General features: G+C 36.6%; 2 protein-coding genes across 2 annotated transcripts in view; one reads left to right on the plus strand and one right to left on the minus strand.

The window, feature by feature from the left end:
• Window positions 1-4,962, plus strand: part of cstpp1 (centriolar satellite-associated tubulin polyglutamylase complex regulator 1) — a 50,198-nt gene extending 45,236 nt beyond the window's left edge. Inside the window, exons 8-9 of the mRNA XM_088934844.1 lie at window positions 2,999-3,062; window positions 3,607-4,962. Of these exons, the coding sequence (XP_088790970.1) occupies window positions 2,999-3,062; window positions 3,607-3,772 (230 nt within the window). The 3' untranslated portion in view covers window positions 3,773-4,962. The remainder of the gene's footprint in view (window positions 1-2,998; window positions 3,063-3,606) is intronic.
• Window positions 4,963-8,496: 3,534 nt separating this feature from the next.
• Window positions 8,497-26,444, minus strand: part of mapk8ip1a (mitogen-activated protein kinase 8 interacting protein 1a) — a 46,658-nt gene continuing 28,710 nt past the window's right edge. Inside the window, exons 3-13 of the mRNA XM_088935052.1 lie at window positions 25,937-26,179; window positions 20,811-20,892; window positions 18,913-19,863; window positions 16,143-16,218; window positions 15,192-15,373; window positions 14,616-14,719; window positions 14,001-14,117; window positions 13,097-13,150; window positions 12,397-12,467; window positions 11,690-11,788; window positions 8,497-11,431 (exon numbers count right to left, since the gene is read on the minus strand). Coding sequence (XP_088791178.1) covers window positions 11,359-11,431; window positions 11,690-11,788; window positions 12,397-12,467; window positions 13,097-13,150; window positions 14,001-14,117; window positions 14,616-14,719; window positions 15,192-15,373; window positions 16,143-16,218; window positions 18,913-19,863; window positions 20,811-20,892; window positions 25,937-26,179 — 2,052 coding nt within the window. The 3' untranslated portion in view covers window positions 8,497-11,358. The remainder of the gene's footprint in view (window positions 11,432-11,689; window positions 11,789-12,396; window positions 12,468-13,096; window positions 13,151-14,000; window positions 14,118-14,615; window positions 14,720-15,191; window positions 15,374-16,142; window positions 16,219-18,912; window positions 19,864-20,810; window positions 20,893-25,936; window positions 26,180-26,444) is intronic.

Genomic DNA, 26,444 nt, shown 5'->3' on the forward strand with positions numbered 1-26,444 from the left:
TTTATTATTTTCAGTGTATTATGTATGTGTGCTTTATAAAGTACTGAAGACATTGTTATACATCTTTCAGCTCATTAATTAAACCCCCCTTAAATATTTAGACAGGTTCTTTTTCTTTGCACACATACAATAGAGGGTAGGAAGGCAGGGGAAAGGCATTATTATACACAGAAAGCTCAGAAGCTTTGATAAAGAATATAACTTCAGGCACATATGCATGGTCTTACAGATGCAGATGCTGGGCAGCATGAAGCAGGAACGCAGACAAGGCAAATGTTAGAAGTTTGTCTAGGACTATATTTCCTTTAGAGGGCAACCAAACAAATCAGAAAACCTTCAAGGTCAGTTCAATTGTCATAAAATACTACAGTGCAGCAATGAAGCAATAAGGTTGTTATGAAATGAATGTTATCAGCAAAGAAACAATGCACAATATGTCATTTATGTCTTCACGACTATGAAAACACATAAAGCAGCACAAAAGGCCCCGTTGTGCAGTACTGTAGCAAAGCAACGTGACAGTTAGGATTTTGTTTCTGGGAGTGTGAATCAGCAAGTTTCCAGAATGATGCTTGCTAGTGCTAAAGCACAGAGAACAATAGTAAAGCTCTATACAGATCTTAGGAAACAATCAGAAAATATTACTATACATTTTAAAATTGTGTCCAGTCTTCCAGATTTCTTCTCATAAGAATATGTAAATATATCCCTTAAGAATATAATGTTTAAAATATAATTCAAGTTTAAAATATAATTCAATTAAATCACTGCGAATCTTCAAATCTGATTTGGTGCTGTTGTAGGTAGGACCCATTGGTGATTTACAGTATAGCCGTGATCTTTTCCAGAAAAGAGAATTATATTTTGCTTGTCAGCTGCATAGAATGGCTTTCACAAGAATGTGCTTTCACTTTGAACACATCAGCTACAGAATGTTTGCACAGGCACATGGTTCATAAATGTCTGATGTGTTAATCCAGAAGCCCTTGATGGTTTCTTTTACCATTTTTGGAATCTTTCATACTTTATAACATAACGATTTATTGCTTTAGGTCTGTTTGGAAGGATTTCTAAAGAAGTAATTTTGTTACTGATCCAAGCTCTCCAAAAGACTTGCTGAAAGAAAGTTTTCGTTTTTCCTCTTCAGGGAACGCCACTCATCTATGTTCAGGTGGTGACTTTTGTATAGGTCAAGTAGAAGGGACATACAGCATGTAAAGTAAAGAGGCTGTAACCTTTTCCATTGTGTAGTTTAGGTTTTAATTTGCACCATTTTAACAACTATATTTAGAATGCTGCATGCTGAAATACTCTGTTGACAAAGCAGCAGACTTTTAATTAATGCAATACAAAGTACTCTACAAATTGTGCATTTTAACCATTTATAAATGTTCAGATAAAACTGTTTAACATTGAAAGAGGCTTTCAATAGATACCTGTCAGATCACATGGTAAGAACCGCAATCTTTCTTACCACACCCGTATGCATTTTAAGAAAAAAACACTTTGTAAGTTTACAGTGACAGAAAAATGAAATAAATTCATCGGCCTTTTCTTTTATATTTTGTATCATACACCCATGCCAACAGTGACATAATTTGGCAAAGCACATTGATGTCAAACGTGTTTTCTTAGGAAAGAACTCTGACCAAAAAGGGCTTGGTGCAACTAATCTGTGCTGAGAGATTGATTGTGGTGTCAGTGCTAACAGCCTGCAGAACCAATGACAGTTTTAAAGGCCTTTTAGTCTTTTCCGAAAAACACGTTGAGAAACAGTTTATAGAAGGTACTGCTTTGCAGTGCTTAGGGGATTAAATGTCTCCAACACTCAAATTAAAGGATCTGTAAGGTGATCTTCATTCAAATCCTCAGTTTTATCGGTGTTGCTGTAAAGCCTTGGCCTTTGACTTGAAATATCTTAGTCTTTATGATGTGGTCTCTGTTAATGGTTCCTTAAATGTTTTAATAACCGTGCACTTAATTGTAGAGACTTCTGTTACAAAGTTTAAGAATGCTGTTTTATTGGTTCTTATACTAAGAGCAAAACTGGTTTGCAGGATTAATAGCAAGATGTAGTTCTCGCCTCAAAACTGCATTTGGGAGGGAATGCACAGTCATCCAATATTAAAACTATTAACCGAATTACGTAATATGTCTTATACTTAATTTAAAGGGCTATTAATCAGCCACAAGTAACGATTCTGTAGGATTCTTATGCACTTTGTCATCTACAATATTAGGCTTAGAACAGCTGAAGTAATTTTAGTAGATGTTGTCCTGACAGCTATAATTTAATATACCCACTATTAAGGAATAATTGCTTCTTCTTGTAAAAATGTTCCTTTTGACTGGCTTTTCATTATTACTTAAAAATGTATAATTTCATTCCCTTCAATACTTTAAATGTCATTAGTAAGCATGACGAATATGAGCTGGCATCCCGTCCAGAGGATGTCTTGTGCCATGAGTTTTGGGGACAGGCTTGAACGTGCCATGACCCTCACGAGGAATAAGAGACTTTTGGACAGGGGAGGGATGGATGAAAGAATGACTAATGTGCAAAGATCAAACGGGAGTTTCTGCAAAATGGGATTTTGCAATATACTGAAATGTTTTCTTCATACAGATGGAAAACAACAGCAGTTGCTTTGCATTCTGAACATTGGAGAAGTGCAGTACACATGTTTTTCCTTTTATCATGAATACTACTAAGCCAAATGTTTCTAATTAGTGTTTCTCACTAATTTAGAGGATCAGGACATTGCAATGGCAATCTGTCATTTACAATAAGTGAAGGATAAGCTAATGAGAAATTTTCTAAATCTTAATATATCCAGATTTGCCATTTGAAATGGTAAAGTGATATTTTTTAATGATTCTTGATAGGAATGGGTAAATACTGTATGCTCTGTGGTTATGAAGTAACAGGAAATAACTAATCACACAGCAGAATGGAAAACCAATACCTTCATCTTTATGTCACTTCTGTCATTTCCAGGTTCTCTGCCAAACAAAACGGATTTACTCATAGATCCTGAAATGGACCAAGAGCTGGAGAAACTGTAAGTCAACTTGAATAATCCAGATGACAAATTTGTACTTGACACAACCCTTTAAATAGCTATGGACAATAAAAACATTCTTACTGAAAATTTTTGTAAACAATTTTATTTTATATGTACTTTTATTGTACTGTCAAAATTTGGATTTTTTTTTATTAAAGACTTTTACTAAAAGTCTTTAGTAAGACTTCTTTTAGGTGTGAATGGGAAAATAAGGCAAACTTTTTGAGGTTTCTCACTTCACAAAACATCAACTGATTTAAAACATCTGTTTGATTTTTGGCTGATCAGAATTAATTTAAAAAACTGCTAACCTGGGCCATATGAAATGGCAGGCATCTGCCAAATCCATGTTTTTTTCCTTCTGTTTTGATGACATTTATGACATTTATGTTTTATAGTAACATTAAGTTGTATGTTGTAAAGTTGCAGGAGCTTTTTGAAGTCATTCATTGTATTTTTCACAGTGATACAAGGAAACCAGGAGGTCTTACAGCAGTATAAAAACATTTTCTTACCACTTTCCCATTTCCATCTCTTCTAGAATTGCTCAGATTTCAGTGAGCCCGACATCTAACAGTGGCAACAGTACAACTGGACACAAGGAACCAGTCAGGAAGGCGTCTCCTCGGAAATCTCTCTGTCACCGGAAGAGAATTGAAATTGAAAGTGATGGATCCACTGAAGAAACCGACTCTTCAGAAAATTAGAGTCTGGAAGATACGCTGGGACCCTGTTCCATTTCTTTCAGAAAAGCATGTGCCCTAATGACTGGAATTAGACTTTCTAGAGTACACACATTTCGTTAGCTTGCTTATTAGGCAGGGTAATTGCCCCAGAGCTGTGAAGAGTCATGCATTAGAACAAGATGGTGTTTTTTCTTTTCTGGCCGCTTGGAATTGAATACTTCCAAGGGCATGAACATGAGTTGAGTATGAGATTCAAGGACATATATCAAACGCTTTTCACTGTATGATAAACACCAATAGTAAAATAATCTTTTTATCTTGACTTACAGTCTTAATCTGCTTATTGTATCTGTATCCAGAGAAGGTTTCACCCTAGCTATGGAGTATGCAGTATGATAGCAACATTTTGAAACCATTATATTAAAAGCTTTCTCACATTGTAGAAAATTAGCCAACTACAAAAGATCTCATAGTTAATTTTACTTCAAGAAGAAATTGAATAGAAAGATGAATCGTATCACGTAGGAATTGAAATTGCAGATGCTATAGACTGTATAAATTAGTATTCTAACTTCCCCTGCAAGGTGACCGGATGTGCTGTCCAAGGGTTCTCAAGTGGCTCAACAAGTAAAAGCATTAACTGAGGGTACAGGCTGAGCCCGGTGATCCCAGCATTATCCCAGCTGGTGGCACCCTGGGTCATGTCCTTACGCGAGTAATAGCCGGAGTTTTCTAGTGGTGACATATAACTGGCCAGGTGGCACTGCTGGCTTGATCTGGGGTATCCTCAGCTCGCGGTGCAGACGTAAAGCCTAATTTATTACAATTACTGATCCCAGACTCAGAAGATATATAAAGAAAAATTATGGGCAATTCTACATTCATTTTTAATGTGAATGTATACGGATATTTACCATTGTTAGAAAAAAATGCAGTACTGCAGCAGCCCTGGAACTTACAGCACCTGTATTATCCTCTAGTTTGTTGTTGCACAGATAATTGTTTCTTTTACTGCCACCCTGTGGTGTACCTGCTATACCAGAAAGGAACCAACACTTTTTTGGCATTTGGTTGAGAAATAGTTTATTTATATGTGTATGTATGTACAAGGGAATGACACAGTAATACTGTAAAACAGAATCAGTTTACACAGGAGTATAATAATCTTAATGTGCATGGTGTATTTATTTTGACTGGAGGACATAGTACACTACCTTCATGTAATGTAACCGAAATTATTTGAAATAAAATTTTGAAAAAATAATGAATTTCCTTGTATTACTAAAAATGCATTAGTACTAAGAAAGTTTGGCTATGATAATTTGTATAACTACTATAGTTTCTATGAAGAACATGCTAAGCAGGTTGTTTTTAAGTGGAATTATTTTCACAGTTGACATTCCTTAAACACACGGGAAAAACCCTTACAGTGATTTTGTTTTTTGTGCTGTGTTCATTTAAAGCTTTGCTTGTATTTAATCACAGTCTGCCAGCTCCACCGTTTTAGCAACCACAAACTTTGTTTTGGCATGATTAAGGATCAGTTTGCAGAGGTGTATCAAATCATTGGCTCAGGACTCAATTTTAGGATTAACGCAGGTCTGTCATCAATTTGGTGCAGTAATCTGTAGTGTCAGATTTGTGTAATTATTACATACAAAAAAATGTGATCAAACTACTGTGGCTTCCAGCATTTTCTTTTTGTTACATTGCTGACTTGTTCCAAAGACTCTGGATTGGGAGGTAGTGTAAGGCAAAGTAACTATTTTTTTTATGAATGTATTGAATAGAACTAAATCTAAAGCAAAACAGAACATGTTTGTCGGACTGCTTTGAAACCTGACTGTGCTAGTTGCCATGCCTTGTGTTGCTGTGCGGTATCTGTACTGTGATGTCATGAAGAGATTTTGCAGACATTCTAAGAAGTGTTCTAATATCAAGAGGGCTTTCATTTAACTCGTCACAGCAAACTTTCATTTAGGAAAGTATTGCTGTCTGGAACTGTACTTTAAACAAAGGCCGAGTAGTCCTTCATAATGAAGAACCTGGCAGTAAACTTCTTGATTGCAGTTTTCATTGGAACCACTCTTGCAATACCAGTGCAGAAACGGTAGGTTGCTAAATAGATTCAAGGAAAGATGAGATCTTATACTTTTTGTATTAAAATAGCCTTCAGCTTTACAATACAGATTAATTTATAAAGATATTTCTTCACTGGTAGAAAGCAATAGACTATGGGGAGAAATAATGTATTCAAATGTATGAAACCCTGTAAACGGATTAAAGCAATAATAATATTACTGCTGTTAAGCTTTACTGTTTTACAACAGGAAATCAGTTTATTTCCCACAGTAGTTTCTAAGTTGTGCACAAACAAGCTTCAGTTACAGCTTCAGTTCTCATTACCATGAGGACATTCACAACTAGAGCGCCACTCTTCTCTTGTAAAAAGACACCTCCCATCAGCACTCATGAAGATAGGATTCACAGGGAGAATACTACTACTACTAATAAAAAATTAATTTCTTCCCATGGCTGGAAAAAACAAAACCCCACAGTTTCCTTTTTGTAGCGCTTCATACATATTCCTTAAAGGAGGACTGCAATGCTATTTTTAAATTTTGGAATTGGAAAGAAAATGTGTGTAAAATGTACACAGTAACTGTGTCACAAAATAGATGTAATTTCCAGGGATGCACAGCTCCATGTTCTGTGATTCAGAACGAGGCAACAAAACATCCGGTGATGTGAAGCAGCTCTATTACACTGTAAACAAGCGGGTTTGTGAACACATCTCTTTTAATCCAACAGACATATTGCTCTCAACTTCAAGACAGTTTTGCCAGTAAATGGAACTTAACTATGTATGCCGATCAAGTTGGAAACGTCCTGCAGTGCAATTTCTGCTGCAAAACCTGTATTTAATTCGCTCAAACATCACATTACATCAGTCATTACAGACAGGAAGGGCCACTTCACGTCAGTGTTCATGGGAACTCTCACTCTCACCTGTGATGAGAACAGGGGCTGGCGACAACATGACAACTTATAGTACTTTTACAAGGTTCACAATTGCTTAATTTGAAATTTGAAATGTTTTTCTATACTGTCAATGAGTTTATTTTGTTACCAAGATTTAATAACTGGTCTGAGAAATTAGGACTGCAGTTCCCCTTTAAAAGCAGGATATGCCTCAGTGCACCTTATACTAAAATCAGAAAAAAAAATGAAATGACAATTCAAATTGTAACCAAAATTACCTAACTCAAAGTGAATTTAAACCTGATTTGAAATATTCAGTGTTAGTATCGTTTCATACTCTAGTATGAGTTTAGAACAGAATTTTCAATGTTAGAATCATAGTGATATTCTCCAAACCCACTGTTGAATCACAGAAAAGGTAACCTTTACACCCTGATAAGTGTTCTTTTCTTTAGCGAAACTAGCTATGTGAGGGAGGCTGAAGAACCATTCTATGCCATTGAACTTCCAAAAAGGCATGTTGTGCTTTTTGATGGTAAGAACTTTACTTTGAATGTCACTGAATTATCCGTTTTAACATTTTGTGGATTTTCTTTGTGCTTAATTTAGCATTAACTGGCATTAAACTTGTATTTAAAAAAAACAGTAATTGTCTTAAATTACCAGCATTGTCTGAAAAACCTAATCCGAGTTCCAAACCAACAGTGTAAAAAATTAAACAATAAAATAAACATTTGAAGTCCATGTGTTATTTTTTAATTATACTGCTTTTCAGATTATGGCCAGAAACCTGTGGCACCACACCTGCAGCTGCCAGAGGCACATAGGCAATATCCAAACCTTCAATCTGTAGGCCTGAGCGAAAGAAATGAACCCGAGCTGGAAGATTATTACTAGCCACTACCTCTAATAAAAGCTGAAGTAACGCAGAAGTATAGAGATTGTAATGGAGTGATTATTATTGCAACTCAAACCAAAAGCTAAGGAATAACTAATGAGTGTGTGGTTTCTTTGTGTTGTCACATGCCCTGAGGGAATGTTCACATAGATTCATAAGAGCATAATCATGTTTGCAAAACTGAGGAAGCTCTTCCTCCTATTTACAGCAGCCTGTTTGGTCATGAGATGCTAATTAATCCAAGTATCTCCTTGAAAGAAACACAGGCATTTCTTATTTCATATGTTTATGTTACCCATCTCATTTCTTTATATATTAACTTCTATATATTCTATATATATCATTTCTATATATATCAACATGGTTGACTTCCCTTTGTGTAAAGAAATGCTTCCTTTTCTCCATTTTAAATGCACTTACTCATTTATTTTTTTCTGGTTTCTGTTTACTGATAAAAGATCGTTTTCCTGTTGTTCTAAAGAAGTCCATAGTGCTGATTTGTTCAATTCCTCCGAGCATCCTGGATACTTTAATCTGTCCCCTTGTAGCCCTCTTCGTTAAAGACCAAACAGATGTAGTTATTTCAGAGAACTAAGCACTGTATTAACTATAGTATTCAGACAAGGCGTGATCTCTTCAGATCCATCCTTCCAGTATTACAATTGTTACAGGTTTGTCAAAAAAGGACACAGTTCCACACCCAGAGTCACAAGTGGCACCTTTTCAAAGGTGAATCGGTCACTTAACAAAAACCTTTGCTTTGCAAAAATGACGACAATGCAAATGGGAGACTGCTTTCAAAATTTTAAGGGAAAAATATACACTTCAAAGGTCAAAAAGAAAAAAATCACACACTACAGTATGAATTGATACAATATAACATTGTAATTACAATAATTATGGCAGATCTTTACATCATTCTCTTCTCCTGTTACTTTATATGTCAACATAGAGTTTTTTAAAATGAAACATAATGCATACAAAAATTCTCAACATAAGACTCATTCAATTTTCTTACTGAAATTAATCATTGAAATCATGCTGTAGACTTAAAGACAGATTTTTTTTAATCTCCACTTGAATCAAGGCCATTTTATAAAATATGCAAAGCACGCTGCCAACATTAGTTTTGTAAAATGTTCATTACTGTAGGTTTCCAGTGATAGTTTGCCTGTGAAAAGTTACAAAAAAATGCTAAAATCTCGTAAGTGATGAAATTAAAGTTCTTCTTGCTCAGAAACATTCTGATATTCACTTCAAAGGTTTTTTTCTCTGGATTCCCATGCCCTTACTATAGAACCGCAATCCACAGAAGTCAAATGAAATAACATTCACTCATGTCCTTTACCACAGTCATGTGGAACTTACCAGAGGAGGCATAATGGAAACACAGATGGCAGTTCTGTAATTCCTCACTTTGTCTTACAAATCTCTCAAACATAACAATGAAAGACCTGCCTGAGCTCTGCATGCAAAACTGTGTGCTTTTACTCTTTTGAAGATTCAAGCCTTAACAAAGTATTTCTACACTGCTTGTATCATCGACTGTGGTCCTAAAACCTTAAGCGCACAAAGTGCACAAGATTTCTAAGGATCCTATTTGCTGCTTTGCAAACAGTATCTGGTTATGCTTCAAAAAGATGTTTCAGGCAACCTGTCTGTATTATAATACCAGTACCCAAGACCACATTTAACTAAATGCTCATTGTGCGAAACCAACAAAAAATGTTAGCGAGCATTTCAAAACAGCTCTTCAATAAAAAAAGAAAACATCTAATACATTCTATTGTAAAAAAACTATGTAAGTGAGAATTGGCTCATCTCAATTAATATAACGCTATTCATAAATAATTTTTCAATTATTCTAATTTGGTTTTCCAGTCTTCTTTATAATGCAATATACTGTAGACTATATTACCGAAACCTGTAGATGAAAGGCAAAACAATTGCATATGAAAGAAATACAATGCTTATTCTTATCCTCTTCAGCAGGGACATTTATCAGTACCACATTAATGCATTATTGGTTTACAGATATCTGGCATAGGATATTGATATATGACTCCATGCACACTTACACAGATATTTCTTTCCCTGATAGAAGCCAACCAAGCAACTGATACCACCCCACTTTCGATTCCATATAAGAAAAATATTCATTTTAATGACAATGATAAGAATAGGCACTACTTATGGAGATCTGAATACTAATTAATTCTGTTGGGAAAGGATATTACTTGTATACATATTCTAAGTTTAGCAACACCAAGTCATTCATTACGTATGGGAATTAATATCTTATTAATAAACCGACAGAATTCATTTATAAAATAATATTTTGTGAATACTTATCAGATTACAAAAACTAATTTTTTACTGATTTCTTAAACGAAATTACTCAAATTTTGTAAAAACATCTGAAATGTGGTTTACCGCACCCTTAACACAGTAGTTACTTAACAGACCTTTTAGACAGTGACATTTCACTTGAAGTCAATTTTTCCTCCTCCAGGTTATCAGGTCAAGAAAATGTGTATCTGGGTATTATGATATATCCTTGTTACAAACTGAAAAAGTTCATGATTATTTTATTTCATTCAGATAAAAGTGCACATATGTTGAGAATTTAAGCCCTTAATTTTGTCACCAAAAACACAAACAGGAAATATTCGTGATCTGTAAAGATGTAAAGTTCACATTTTTGTAAATTAAATTTATAATTGGCTTTGCTATTCATAACTGCACTGCATAGTTCACCAACCTAGCTTGGTTCTTGCTTGCATTAGAGAACCTTTAAAAGTTCTTACTGTATGTTCAGTCCTCCATGCAGTGCTAAACTGAAAAGAGAGTTTCTTCTAAACGATTTAATTTTATATTCATTTCAATCACACTTCCAGGTTTCAGAGGTATCAAAAACACAGTTTACTGAAGCTTGTGTCTTCTAGCCTCTGTCTACCCCCCATGTTCTGGGTGTAATAAGCTAGGCTTTATGCCACTGTACACAGGAAGTTGCATCCCAATAAAAAGTATCCATAATAGAAAATAAAATATGGGACAGCATGCATTAATTTAAAAATAATCTGCTTCAAAACTAAAGGTATTTAAAAACCGTAAAAGAAGTCAAGATTTTTTCCCATATTTATTATTTCAATTTCTTAAATAAGAATATTGTGAAAACTGGAACATATTCTGTCCAAAAAATAACTGCCATACATTTTGGTCTCTTTCCTGTGCAAATACAGGACTTAAACAGATCTCCAGCTCAATTCACAGGCTCACATTATCTTTTATCCAAAAAGGCTGATAAAATGGGCTGTTATACATCTTTACTAGACATCTAATTTCAGGCTTACAAATTTTATCGAAACCTACAGAACCTACAGTTGGATTAGCTGTTACAATACAATCTTGATATTTCAGGAACATAAAATTCTAGTCTTCAATCTCATGTCCATTATCCACTTAAAACGATCTGAAACACAAAGTTGTGTGCAGTAGAGTATTGTGCTTTGCACAGTAATCATCTGAATAAGATTTTGCAGGGCTGATAAGAAAACCCTTCTACCAATGGTTGCTTAACACGACGTTTTTTTTTCCAAAGAAAATTTCTAAGCAAAAAAGTAGATGTCTGGTTTTTTGTTAAATGTAATATGTTTCATTTTTTTCCTTCATGCAACATGATATGATACACAATAATGTACAAGGAGCATGGGCAAGGCAGGGCTGTCTATTCCAAGTAAATGTCTTCTGTCGGACATGTGTATTCCACATATTCCTTATAAAATTGTTGGAATGCTCTCCTGTGTAAAACAACAACAATAAAAAATTGAACTTAGAACACGAATTACAGAAATGTAAGTAAAAGGTGTCTGATACTATGGCCACAGTCTATGTTTTTACTAAATACCATTTCAATTTGTGGAAGCATAAATATATTATAATGATTCTCTTCTTATTTGCATTTTACTTTTTAAAATGAAGCATTTTTAAAAACCTAAATTACACTAGAATAAAACAGGTCAGCTGCTTCTTTCACAGAGCAAACTTTCTATACCCACCCTACAGATTCCGCAAGTGGTTTTGTTGAATCTTCGGAGACAAAAACATGACAAGCAAATCTGTGATCAGCAGGATGTTTGGTAATAAACCCAAAGTACCTGAAATCACAACATAAGAAACTGTCATATGTAATGGATGTGGTACATCGGCTGAAGCAGAGTTAATTAAGCATGACTTCCAGTCAAGTAGTGCAAAAAGCTTGCAAAACTGACTTTACTGACATTTGAATTTACCACAAGTGTCACTTAAATTTCAGTTTTCAGTATCTGGAAAAAAACTGATGTCTGATTTACCTGGTTTAACCGAGTCTGGTTAACTGCAGATTCCTTAAGTATTCAGTCATATTTTTATAATGTATAGTTACCTCATATTCTATAATGTGTTATCAGAAATACAGTGAAGAAATACCCCAAAATTAGGATTTGTCATTGTTTCTAAATTGTCCAACAGAATAAGCAAGAGATTACAGATCTGCATACATCGTTCTGGGGTCTGTTTTTGTTTGATTACTTAGTAATATTTGCATATAGAATTGAACACACTATACCCGAAAACATAAAAATTTAACTAAGTTAATTAATCTTTCTATGGAGTCTCTGAAACAAAACATTTTAGAAGTGATCATTATTTCAAACTGAAATTGTTGACATAATGAAAGTCATGTTAATGATGGAGATGAAAGTTTGATTTTCCATGGTCCACTTACTTATTGTTCTTCGGATGATACCCACAAAAGGAGATGTTCTTTAGTTGGAAGAAGTGACTGCATTTATTACCCTTTCAAAGAAAAAAAAGTGCCATATTTCTTTAATCTTACACACTTATGGTATTACAAACACAAAAAAATGCATTTCTAAATGATCTGGCAGGGGTAAAGTAGGCAGAAAATTTTGTAAGATGTTTTGAGGATATATAATATCCTCATAACCAGCCACATTTGCATCAGAATTTATTGGATGAAATAAAAAGACAGAATAAAATAATATAAAAATTATAGATGTAAATCAAGGGATGTTATGTTAAAATTGTACAATGCACTAGTAAGATCTCATTTAGAATACAGTATCCACTTTTGGCCACCACATTACAACGAGATATTGCTGCTTTGGAATCAATTTAGAGAAAAGCAACTGGATAATTTTCTAGCGCATTAACACTAAAACATTAAAACAGCCGAACCTGTTCACTCTTGAACAGAGACTACAAAGGGACCTGGTCCAAGTATTCAAAATTTTCAGAAGTACAGGCCAAGTCAACTCTTTAGTATCAACAGTGAAACTAGGGGTCACCAGTGGAAACAACACAAAAAGTGAATTAACATTGGAAACAGGAGACACCAAATACCCAGACAACCAAATAACCAATCCAGCTCTGAATGGGCCCAGCTGGTTTCTAAAGACACTCACCCCAGATTCTAAGGCAAGCTTTCTTCCCAGCTTCCTCCCACCACAGGCAAACTCCTGAATAAGACAGAACATGTGATTAAACAAGAGCAGATATTGTGTACAGCCTATACTTTACTGATTTTATATCTGATAAAAGATCCAGACATTTGGTGGAGCAAAACATGTTTGGTGTCCTACAAGGAACATTCATGTAAAAGCAACAACCAGAAATATATTTTCAGCAAAATTCCAGTAACCACAAACAGAATCATCAGCTTAAATGCTGCATGCAATACATACTGTCAGATCCATAATAATTTCATGAACTGCATCAATCAAGTAGGAGTATCATTTCAAAGAATGAAAATGCTTCACTGTTTAATTATATTGAGTTCTTAGTTTTGAAATTTGTACATTAAAGATTGCCTCACCATTTCAAATGGAATATCTGTTTATACAGATTCATAAACACACATTCCCTTTTGAGATTATTATCAGTTAATATTGAATTTTCATTGTCTGCAGCAAATCAGTACATCACTAGCTGCAGTGTCAAAAACTGTCCTCTTGGAGGCGACAAACCACCATGTAGCTGTATAGTTCTTTACATAACAGATCCCCAGGAAATGGTTATGTATTCAAAACTCAACTTTAATAAACACATTGCATTCTTCAGTGAATGTATTACCTACAGCAGGCTGTGCATGTGTACTACCAGCTGAAAAATATTTACAGAGAGGCTTGCAGATAGATTCACAGATTACTGGCACATAGATTCACAGATGTCATGTTGCACAATACAGGTTTACCAACATTGTTACATTAGAATGTAGAGATGTAGAGCTAGCATATTTACGGTGCACCTCTGCATGTGAACCGTGTAAAAAACATTAGACAAGCAAGAGAATTAGAAAAAAAAACATACTCTGTCAAATGTACTATAGTCATCCTGTACAACTATTTTAACCCCCCTCATGTTAATCTCTAAAATGCAGGTGGAAGGAGGATTAAACTGCACTGTCATTCTTCGGTTGGTAGCAATCTGAAATAAAGCAAAGCACAAAAAGTAATATTAATTAAACCAAATCTTGCTTACAGTATATTCTGTATAATCTGTCCACAAATGTTTGAGCTAAAGTTAATGGCAGACAGGAATATTTTTCAGTTTCTTTGACAATACAATCTATTGCTCAAGAGTATAAGACCTGACACAAACTTTGGACCTATACCAATGCTACTACACATAAAACTGTACTTGGAAATACGTGCATATAGAATTGAACACACTATACCTTAAAACATACAAATTTAATTACAGAAAATTAATTCTAAAGCTTCTATTCTAAAGCCTTCTAAAATCTAATATTCTGTTCTATTCTTAAATTCTAAAGATTCTAAAGATCTAGGAATATTCCTGTCCCAGGATTAGCAATAAAGATAAATCCTACTGTCTCCCATAAAATTATCCATATAGTAACTGCGGAGTGATAGTCTTTGCCCCATTATGTTTTAAGTCTTTTGCAGGTGAGTGCTGTCATACCTTTTGCATAGCTGCACAGAGAACATCATTCCCTTTGTGATACGGCACTTGAACGGATCCAAGGAATTTCACCCGGAATTTGTCTACCCAGTCACTCCTCTTCTCTAATTCACGGAAAGGGAAAGGATAACGAAAAATGAATGGACATCTATGATCTTTGGCAAATTCACTTTTAGGATATGTAAGTAATTACAACAATTGAACTTACAGAGTGTTGTGCTAGTATAAATTTGCACTTGACAACTCATAACAATGAAATTGTACTAATACATTTACATTGCCTCAGCCACTTTTAGTTTCAAAGTAAGTTTTTAATGAAATATCTCCAGTCTCTCTCATTCCATAAGAGAGAGAGAAAGTCAATCTAATATTTGTGATAAAGACTAACATTAAAAATAAATTTAACTCAGCAATGGTGTTGTGTGACAAAATGGTCATTTCTACTGCACCTTTATGTTGCTTTTTCCAGGTCCTGCGTGAAAAATCTTTCTGGAATTTTGCTAAGTATCGAGACCATTACTGCAAGGCTCCTAAAAATGAAGCACTTCTGTTTAGCTGGGGCGTCATCTTCAGTACCTTTACTGTCTTTAAAGGGCTCAGGCTCCTTGGTGACCTCGATGGCGTAGTAGGCAGGGAAGACTCCCTTCTCCCCTGTCCTCATGTTGTAGGCCTCATACCAGTAGTCATCTGCCTGGACTTCCACCAGAAGAGGGTCGTCCACCTCCAGTTCCAGCTCATCGTTGTGACGTGGAATAAACCTGTCAGCAAGCACACAGGCTTTTGTTAGATCAGGCCGCGGAGAAAAAGCAAGAGAATGTTTTATACTACAGTACATTAGCACTATATGATTTTTATATATGATTTTTTATCTTTAGTTAATTTATGCTCAGAAATAGCAGGAAACCTACTGAGATCTGCTTCTGTGACAGTGAAAGAACTTCTCATCTTAAAACTCATTTGTGTTGCTAGAATGTCAACATACTTGGAAGGTACCTCCAGCAGACATAACCAGCTTAAGATCTTAGGAGAACACACTGCACTAATCTTCTTTCATAGCCGCCTAGTGGTGTAAGCCCTGTCCACGTCTTTCAATTAGCAATAATCCAGCGTCAATGGCGTGTTTCAGCAAACAACCTGGCTTCCAGATATCAAATTCAATACGCTTGATTAATTAGGTATACCCATTATAATGGGTATGGTGTTCAAATTGACAGATTTTAGTCATTAATTCAAATGACATTCAATTTCCACTTTCAATGATCAATGCCTTTTTAAAAATCATTGCCAAAGTAGACTGATATTTGTGTATACTGGTGATCATGCTATATTATTATGAGTACAATTCTTTTGCTTTTTTTTTGGTGTTGGTGTCTTATTTATGGCATCTCTGATATTATCTGGCACATTTTAAGGCAAACAGTGCTACAGAGACAGCAGTTACAGTATTGAGCAGTGTGTCAACGAATTGGTGAACGACTTGGCTCTATTTTTGCTCCTTGGGGTATCACAATACTTCCTACGTCTTACCTGAACACTGCTCGATGGCTCTGCTCTCTCTCTTCCCCATTTATTACACATGAAAACAAGCCAAAGGACTCAGCACCTGAAAAGGTCAAGGAACATCTTACATTATATGTTTGGAAATCATACTGTACATCTTTGTACTCTGAATGCCACCTTCACATACTGTAAATATATGGTGGAAAACAGAACTAAGTTAATAAGAGCTTCATTCTTTCTTTGTGGATTTTAACCATTAATTCATCAGCAAATACAAAAAAAAAATCCTTGGTTGTGATCATGGTGGTCGAATTTCTATGCCAGTGTAGGTCTCATTTTTATTTTAATATGAGCTGAATGTGAAAGAAAGAAGGACTGCAACTCCATGACAGCTAAAATAGTTCACCTGACGGCCCATGTGAATTCTCTTCTGTACTGTTAAAGCTCACACCTGTTCCTGTGCAGGGCTGATTTCATCACTTGCGCTGGTCACTCTTCCCCATCTTTCTTCCATACGCTTATTGTAAGTTAAAGTTAGGTATTATAGGTATTGTTAGGTACAATATTGGTGCTGGAACCAAGCTGCAAAATACCACCAAAAAAATAAGTGCCACGATAACAAATTTAGTAGTTCTGTCAAACCCTAATTAAGACAGAGAAGATTCACAAATCGAATAGTGGGCCGTATTGGTGGAATTACCCTGGCTGAGGAGTCAGCACAGGAGTGATATTTCTACTTAGGGAGGTGGAATTGGGGTTTGACCTCCTCCTGAATTTCATTTTAAACTCCATGAGACTCTGTAAAGAAGAAGCTACTGAATAGTAGTATGTTCATTTATCCATAAGAAGTATGTCAACAATTTGGGGCAAACTTTGATACCCACAACTACTTTAGGAGAGAGATAATTTTACTGACAAACTGATCTGCTTTTATACATTTATGATAAATCTTTGTTGATGATTTTGTTTATTATGTGGAACTTATTTTCTTTTTTTGTTTATTATACTATAAGACTATTCATCTTCCCTCCATAAAATTCTTTCACGTTTACCAATCGATACTCCCAGGTATCAATGAAACTTCACTAACCATGAAGACTGCCATGTAATTCTGATTCAGTGTTTTGAAGAAACAATGAAGGCCTTACTCCTTTATTGTCCCTCTTTATTATTTTTTATGGTGCATGCATTAGTATCATTATTCTTTCTTATGTTTCTTCAGAAAAACTGCATTAACTGAATTTGGTGGCAGCTGTCATAATTCCCTGCCAGATGACACCCTGTGTACTCATCTGTCAGCAGACCCAGAACGCTTCTTGTGCCAGATCTACTGACAGCTCACTGATTGAACAGTCTTGACTGGCACCTGTTCACTAAAAAGCTGCCTGCTTTCACTATTACTCTAGCTATTTTTAGGGCATGTAGCTGTGCCCATTTAGGGCATTTCTGCACTACTGATAAGATTAGAGGTAGGCAGGGCATTGGGTTGATCAGCAATAAATATGACAACGTAAGCTGGCACCTTCCCTATCTCTCTGATCAATTTACCCATCTATCCACCCTCCTGACCATCCATTTTGCTCAATGGAAAACTAGGATACATGGAATTTGCATTTTAAAAAGATTCAGCTGACAGCATATATGAATTAATCTCCATAGCATAATGTTGTTCATTAGTTTATAATGTTGGCCTACTGTTTCCAAAAGTTTCCTGTGCTCATCAATTAAAAATAAATAATGCAGAGGAACACACAAAAAATGCACATGTATGGAATTCTGAGCTAAATCCAATAAAGTCTGTTTGATTAATCAACCACACTTCTGCTTCCAGCAATAGAGGAGAGAATGGGGAACATGGGGAAGACAGTTACAGTGGGTTAAAATTCCACATTGTTCTAGAATTTATTTTTTTATAATAATATAATGCTCTCTTTTTATGTATATCTATGGTTAGAGGGAAGTTCAAATGGGACACAGAGGACTAAACGCAGATCACTGCCAACACACTACAGGCTCCTAATTATGTCATTTCTGAATCTAGCACAATGCCAGAGGTCCTGCTTATGGAAGAGAAAATCCCAAGGCACGTGCCGCTGAGTGTTGGGAAAGGTAACCCTAGTGCTGGGGACATATCCCCCACCATGGGGTCAGGGTTCTCCAGCAAAGCAATTAACCTGCATGAGCTCCCCTAGTTACGTAATGAACACCAGCAAATCTTAAGAGCTAGAAGCAATTATGGAGTCATTTTTTCTTCTCTAAAATCTTCAACAATTAATTGCTCTCCTTATAAATTAAAATGTTGAAAAATACTATACTTATTGACAGGAAATGTCCAGATATATTATGATACAAATTAAATATATTGGTAGTATGAATCTACACTGAAAAAATAAATATTTTATCTGTCAGTATGTAAATTCAGTACACACAGTGTCCTAGAGGTATGTTATTTTAGCCTGATGTCACTTCCTTTCCTATGAACACCATGTTACTATGGAATTCTGTTAAACATTAGCTTTAGTCTAATTGCAAACTGGTACAACCCTTTTTTTATCACTGATTAAATGCATAGAGTAGGTCTTTAAGAGACTTCAGTTATAACGATTCTAGTAAAATCATTCATTACACTTCACCTCAGTGTAGATCTCTAAAAGATTTCAGATATAACGATTAGAATAAAATCATTCAGCACACTTCACCTTGTACCCTTACTTATCATTCCAGCTCCTAGGGCCTACATGGTTAAAATTGTCAGGGCTTGGTGCTGCAACTACTGCTCTTGGGTCTGAGCACTTACTGGAAGATCGCGACCGTCCGTTCATGAAGACATTCAGAAATTTCCTTGAGAAGGGCATGTCTGCCTCGGGCGTTGAGTCCTCAGACAAACACACCGCGCCTCGCTTCACCACGTCCTCCTCGTACTCCTCCCCGATGGCAGACTCGTAGGGCGAGGAGACGCAGTTGTCGTAGACGGTGGCAGAATCGCTGTCGTCGCTGTAGCCAGAGTAGCACTGCTTCAGGCTGACGAGCTCCAGCTGCATGTTCTCGTCCACCACTAATGTGTACTTGACAGAGTCGTACGAGAGGCCGCTGGCCTCGGAGCTGATAGAAGTCCGTGGGACGCCAGAGTCTCCCTGAAAAGCATTGTCCTGGGAACTGGCTGCCTGACTTGTGCTCATTTTGTGATCTAAGGCCGAGGCGGTGGTAGTAGTGGCAAAGTAAACCTCATCCTCCTCACTGATGGAAGGGTTTGTCCTGTTGGGAAGGGACTGGTAATGGGACGTGTCTATGTCCGAGCTGACTGACATGCGGTTGTCACTGGACTGAGATAAGAAGGGCTTGTCGTGCTCCAGAGAGTCTGAGTTCTTCTGCACAGGGGTCAGGTAAATTTCCTCCGTGGCCTCAAGCCGCACATCAGTGTGATAGCGGATGCGATCTCTGTGCCCTTCCGCTGCCCCCTTGCTGTGATGCTGTTGCTGCAGCTGCTGCTGTTGCTGCTGCTGCTGCTGCTGCTGCTGTTGCTGCTGTTGCTGCTGTTGCTGCTGCTGCTGTGTCTGTGGTTCCACACCTGCTGTAGACTTGGGCTTGTCCTGAAGCTTGGACCGTGTCCCCCCACTACTCTGGGTTGAAGAGCTGCGCCGACATGGGGTGTCTGTTGAGGTGCCTTTGTCTTTGGTCTGTGTTGTGCTGTGCTGGACTTTATCCTCGTCACTTAGGCAGATGTGGTCGTGCGGTGGAGTCAGTTCTCCTGTGACAAACCCATACAAATCTTTACTTATTTCTTATAGGTCAAAACAGCTTCAAATCAATACCCTGTACTATTTATATATTTATATTTAATGCATCCTCTTTGTTCACATTTGAGTTGTATTTATACAATATACAACATTTGAGTTGTATGAATACAACTCAAATGTGAACACAGAGGATACATTAAACATTTCTTCTGTTAGGAATGCCATAATAGAAATAGTATACAAAATACATCAAAATAGTTCAAGGTACAGCATTCAGCAATGTCAGTTATTTGTCCTTAATCTAATTAATATTGAAACCCTAAAACATACTCCACCTGCAATAATCTTGCATATGGAAGCAACAACAGCTCAGAAGGTAAAACCATGGTAAACAGGTTAGCCCAAGGAGGTAAACCACGGAAAACAAGTAGTCAAGTATCCCATGCTCTCAAAAGTTTTATTAAGAGTAAGGACTGTTATGTAAAGAACTGTCAGAAATCAAGTATAAGCATCATAAATCAAATTAATGTTTTTGTCTTTCATCATTAGAAAGCATTATAAAGTTGAATGAGAAGAGGTTATTAAAACCATTCACTAACCATGCACAATTCACATGTCTGAGTCAGCTCAAGATGGCTACCTAATGTGACTACTGGTTTGACTTTCCCAAAAAACATCTGATAATATAACTGATTTTTTTTAATTTCCCAACCTTTACAACAGTTGTAACAATCACATTTTGCCTTGTTGAGGTTTCCAGTCCATCCTTATAAATCAAAAATGGAGAGCAAATATGTTTGACTTCCTCGCTCTGAATGGGAAAGGCTGGGCCCCCTTTGAAAACACGCTGCTTTTTGCTCGTGGCATATTGCTAATTCAGACACGTCTCCCAGCAACACTTCAAATGCAGTCATGTTTCTAATGTCGGTTTTTAAAACGGGAAACTTTGGAAACTCACCTGTTTTTAAAGGAGAAGATGACCGAGAGACTTTCTCCTGCCAGCTGTATTTCTTACCAAGCGAGTTGTTGTTCAGTGTGTCCTGTGATTCAATTAAAAGAAAAAAAACAGACACACAACAAAGCTTTTATTCTGCTGAACAACCAGAGTCCTTTGTTTCCAGCTGCAGCATTCATTTAAAGGGAACATAAGTCCCTTTAACTGCCAAACACAGGATCTGAGCTTTATAATTTTCCCTGCTTCTATGTCTCAACTTATAGAAAACCATCTCCAGGTGGAGCCCACAACTAAATTAAAATAGTTTATGTTGGAAACAATCTTCTTTTTGTATCCAAAAGACCAGAATTTGATTTGAATTCCTTTTTTGGAGGAAAAAGCCTTTCAGTGTTCTTGTGCTTATTTGGTAGGTTGTGCAGTGAAATAGTGAAGTAATACTAATTTGAATAGCTGGCATTCTCATTACCTCTGGGAATGTGTTTGGAAAATAGAGGCAGTAATTAGGGTCTCTCCCCCAGTCACTCAAGTTTAGTTGACACATTATGGTGACAACCAATAGAAAAGACTGGACATTATTTTTTTAAACTCCGTGACCTTTGCAAATAAAGTTTTAACAGCTGTTCAAAACATCTAGCAAATGTATGTTTTTAAGCACAATGAGCTTATATAGTTTAAATCAAGTAAAATTAATATAATACAAGAAGCTACTAAATAATAACAAACATCTTAAAAACCAAAGTTTTGTTGCAATAATTGCCAGCAGTTGACTGCTGGATATTAGAATTCTTTGTTCCTTTATTTTGTTTTGTAATTGGAAATTTAGTAATTGGTCATTGGAAATAATTTTTACATGTGGGTAATGGAAACATTACCAAATCAAATTGCTTTCAAGGGTATTCTGTGGCAGAAAGTACACCAGAGGACCACGTTCCAATAGACTCTGTCTAAAACGCTGTATCAAAAATATGTAAAATATGTATCACTGTGTAAAATAAATCACTGTTTATACTGTGTTCACATGTCTAAAATAAAGAGTTGTTGTATAGCTGAAAAGTTTTATCTTCTAAGTTCTATCTGTATCTTCCTGGGCTTGCACAGTTTTAAATGTGAAGTATTCTATGGGTTATTCAGAGATTCTTCTGCAATATTAATATTTCCTACGTTCTACATTAGGTCTTCTCTAGAAAACAGTAACCTCTCAGGCTTCTTATTATTAGCAAGGTTTCCATGAAGAGAACGTGGTACATTAAACAAAGGCAGGGCTCAGGGTGCCTGCAGTATAGTTTTCCCCTCTTGAATAAAAGTACTTTGTTTTTCATCTAATCACTGACTGACTCAGATAATGCTGCTGCCAGATGTATTCTGTCACCGTGGTAACTACTGTACTATCCTGTCAATGGTGTAGGTGAAAAATGCTGTGAAACAGGTGCACTTAAGAAAAGCTCCATTAGGAATGAACTGATGTAGAGCCAGTGTGAGTCACTCAGGTAAATAACTTTCCGCAGAGCAAAGACAATTGCTGGGATTAACATATTCTTTACATTTTACCCCTTTAGAATTGTTCTGTACTGTATATTATATTGGTCAGCTGCCTTTCTCTGCTGGAGGAGATAGATATTTCATACAATGTACAAGAAAACAGGATTCATTGAATAAACAATTTTGTACATTCCATCCATTTTCTAACTGCTTTATCCAATCCAGGGTCACACAGGGCTGGAGCCCATCCTGACAAGCAATGGGCTCAAGGCAGGGAACACCCTGGATGAGACACTAGTCCATCGCAGGGCAGAAACAGACACAAAAACACACTCTCACACCAGAGTCAATAGCAGTTTGTCTTTGGGCTGTGGGAGGAAACCAGAGCACCTGAACGAAAACCAAGCAAACATGGGGAGAACATACATTCAACACAGAGAGCACCCCAAGTCTACATTTGAAAGCAACAAAACTAACCACTGCACCACCATGCCACCCAAAATTTTGTATCTTTGTACCCTAGTACAAAATGGTAAGAAGGGGTTCCATTGAAATCAAGATACAGAACAGAGAAAAGGGCAATATGATAATTTCATTACAATACTTGCTACTTCCCACAGCAGGGACAGTGGAGGTTGGTTTGAATAATAATGGCTAATAAGTGTAATAGATCCTTCTGCAATGCCATTTCTTAGAAAGTCGTATTATAAATGTGAGGTTTCACTACTAATTACGTTTTCCCTGTGTGTGTGAGTTATAGTGTTATCCTTACTTTGCATCACTCTATAAAACATATCAATAATGGTAATGAAGTATGTTTAATATCTTTGTTGGAAACCCACTTTAAAGTGTATTTATCATTCAAACATTAACCAATACAGTACGTAGTATTTCATCATCCTACTAGAGATGGCTACATGAGTAATGTTCACAAACTGCTTACCTCAGTTATTAAATCAAATTAAATTAAACTCTATGAAATGGATCTCTAAATGTTACAAAAATAGAGGATGGAAACAAAGTGGACTCATAGAAAGGTAAAAACAAAATGACACTAACATGGACAATAAGGGTCACTGTCAACCTTTAGAGTAAATGTTAGAGTAAGAGGCATGATTTAGCACAATGAAAAGAAACACCTCCAACAAGTGGTGTTCTCCACATATTACATTTAAAGCCTACTTTAAACTACAGCCTATAAAATACAGCGCTCTGTAAAATCCATAGCAAACAGATCATTTGGACTTAGGGAGATGAGAGTCTAAAACTAAAACATACTCAATTTATGCAGATCTTCTAAGAAAAATAATGACCACCTCCCACTCCCAGCATGCTTGGTCCTCAGTTAAACTCCGTGGGTTTAATCCAAGGTGAGCCATATACTCACAATAGAGCCACTGACAATGTACATGAACAGATTTGACAGCACTAAGATTAGGGATTAGACTGGAGATCCCAATCAAGATCTACTGTGAAGGTTGTTTTTCTTTTGCCGGTGCAACAACAAACTCGCTGACCTGGATATTATGATTCAATCTGAATCATTCATTATTTTTAATCCCATGGTCATTCCTATGGTGTTTCGTCCAGTAAATGTGCTAATCCATCCATGACAGGTTACATCAGAGGTGTCAGCTCATGCACTGTCAGTTGTGTCCAATTCAAATCTGCTTCTACTTAAATGCTTCTCAGGTTTGTTCAGCTGTTAATCATTGAAGTGGACATCAGTAAAACCAATTCACAGATAAAAAGGAAGGGTAGCTGCAGGTCAATTTTCATTTTCAATTTACACTTGTTGAAAAACAGGGTAAAAGGCAACTTCTAAAGGCTGAAGGTTTTTTTTCTAGGTAACCTCAATTTCTACAAATTACTCTAAGGCCTATATCTGTTAACAGGCAAACCTTTTGTCTTTTGTTTTGTCAAGAGAAATAACCAAAAAGAGAACATTTTTCACAAGGTTAGAAAATAACACATAAAGAACTTTTATGACCTTGTACAGTTCTGGATCTTATCAGGATGAAAAAAGGCAAGAGGTAATGAAAAAACCTTCAGCAAAACCATCACTTGTTCAACATCATAAGAGGTTCTCAAAGGTTTTTTTACTCCAATACATTCATCAAATTAAAAAAATCATGGTTATTTTTTAGAGGTCAATGCAACTGGTTAATATTATGGGAACTCAGGGTGCAAGGTGAGTCCATCCCATCAATTAATCCAACCCGCATGACTTATGTTCACCTATAAGGCTCTGAATGGCTTGGCATCTCAGTACCTGTCTGAGCTACTATCGTCCTACACCTCACCTCGCAACCTTTGATCTTCTAATTCTGGTCTCCTATCTGTCCCCTAGGCCCATCTACACTCTATGGGTGACAGGGCCTTCTTTGGTTTTGCCCCAAAGCTCTGGAACTATCTCCTCAAGAATATCAGAGAGTCACCTTCTCTAAACTTCAAATCCAGACTCAAAACCTTCTTCTTTAGAAGTTAGCCTTTACCTAACTGGTTCTGTTCTTTACCCCTCTGCTCCTACTGTACTGTCAGTACCCCCATCTATTGTCTGCTCTCATTGTGTATATGTTGTGTTTTTTTTATTGTTGTTGTTCTGTAAAGCCCTTTGAGAAGCCACCTTTAAAGGTGCTATATAAAATCAAGTTTATAATTATTTTTTAATATTATGTTAATTAACTAAACTCATACCCACAGCTGTAAAACACATTTTCAGGGAGTTCTACTTGTCATTACGATCTTTCTGGATATAATATGGGACATGGATAAAAACCTGCTTGCAAAAAAATTATTCTTCTGAATTAATATACTGCATGAAAAATCCACCCTTCCATCTTTCTTCTGTACATTACATTGACAATGTTTTACAGTTCCACAGCCCTTAAGGAATCTAAGTCTGGTGATTATTTTAACAATTGAATTTCTGATTTTTCAAATGGCACTTATGTGCTTTTTACCTATGTATTTGCACAAATATCTTTCAGCAAAAACACATTAAACTCCCAGTATCTGAGAAATACATTAGAGTGCCGATAGAAATGATTTATACAGATGAAATCTGCTTCCAAATATATAGGGTAATGCATGGATGTAGATACTGTTTGTGGCCCTTTTAAATCATTATGTGGGGAGCTGGATAGCTTAGCAGTGATTTTTCTGTTGTGCGGCCCTCTGATATTTCTCAGCCTGCCCACACAAGCCTGACCAGTAATTAATGTCTGCTGATGTTACATTGGGCCTAAATCGCTGTGAAAAATATCACTGACCACCATATCATTTAAGCAGAAGAGTTTATTTTAGATAATGTAAGAAGGGCAATTCTTTAATAAAGGTTATTTTCAGTAAGAAAACCGCTTTGTATTTTCATACTGCACTAATCAGAAGATGGTGAAGCGCACAACAGCCACGTATACATTAAATCTAGATTTGGCATCATGTTATCCATTCTCAAAGCTTGTTGCTAAAAAGAATGACAACACAAAAACAGGAATGGTTGCGGGACCTAAAAAGACGATGCTCTTAAATTGCCCAACCCACTTGTAGGTTAGGTTTAGGTATTGATCCGCCCTTGCTCCAGTATTCTAGCCTCGTTCTAACCTCAGAAAGGAAAGCTCGTCAGAGCGTTAGAGAGGATGCTTTCTTACCTGAGTCCGAGGCACCTGTGGGAAGAGGTTAAGGGTGGTGGGTCTCTTGGGTCTGTAAGTATCCATGGTAACGGGAACGGATTCCTTCACTGGGGGGGCCTTGATGGGCAGTTCAGCTTCCTCGTCCTGTATCTCATCCACCGCATCAATCAAATCCAAATGAAGTATCTCTGCCTGCAGCTTGCTGGCCTCACTCCCATCCACCTTCCCCGCTGCGCTATTGGCCTCTCTGGTCACACGGCACTGGAAAGACAGAAAAAGATTGGGCAGCAGAGATCAGTCGGAGAGCTGCCTGCATCAACAGGGGAGGCAGGGAAACCAATTCACTCACGTCATGGCTGTAACCCTTTCAGGACCCACTGCCTGGCTTGGTGACTCATCACTCGCTGGTTTACGTGTCCTCCTGGTTACTAATCATCCACACCCATGTGCAGTCATGCGCAGTCACACAAGTCTGTTGTAGGAAAATATCTGAGCTTTTCTCAGCCTTCTTTTTCACTAAAAAAAA

Source organism: Atractosteus spatula, chromosome 16 (genome assembly GCF_055471065.1).
Source record: "Atractosteus spatula isolate fAtrSpa1 chromosome 16, fAtrSpa1.hap1, whole genome shotgun sequence".
Taxonomy (NCBI): domain Eukaryota; kingdom Metazoa; phylum Chordata; class Actinopteri; order Semionotiformes; family Lepisosteidae; genus Atractosteus; species Atractosteus spatula.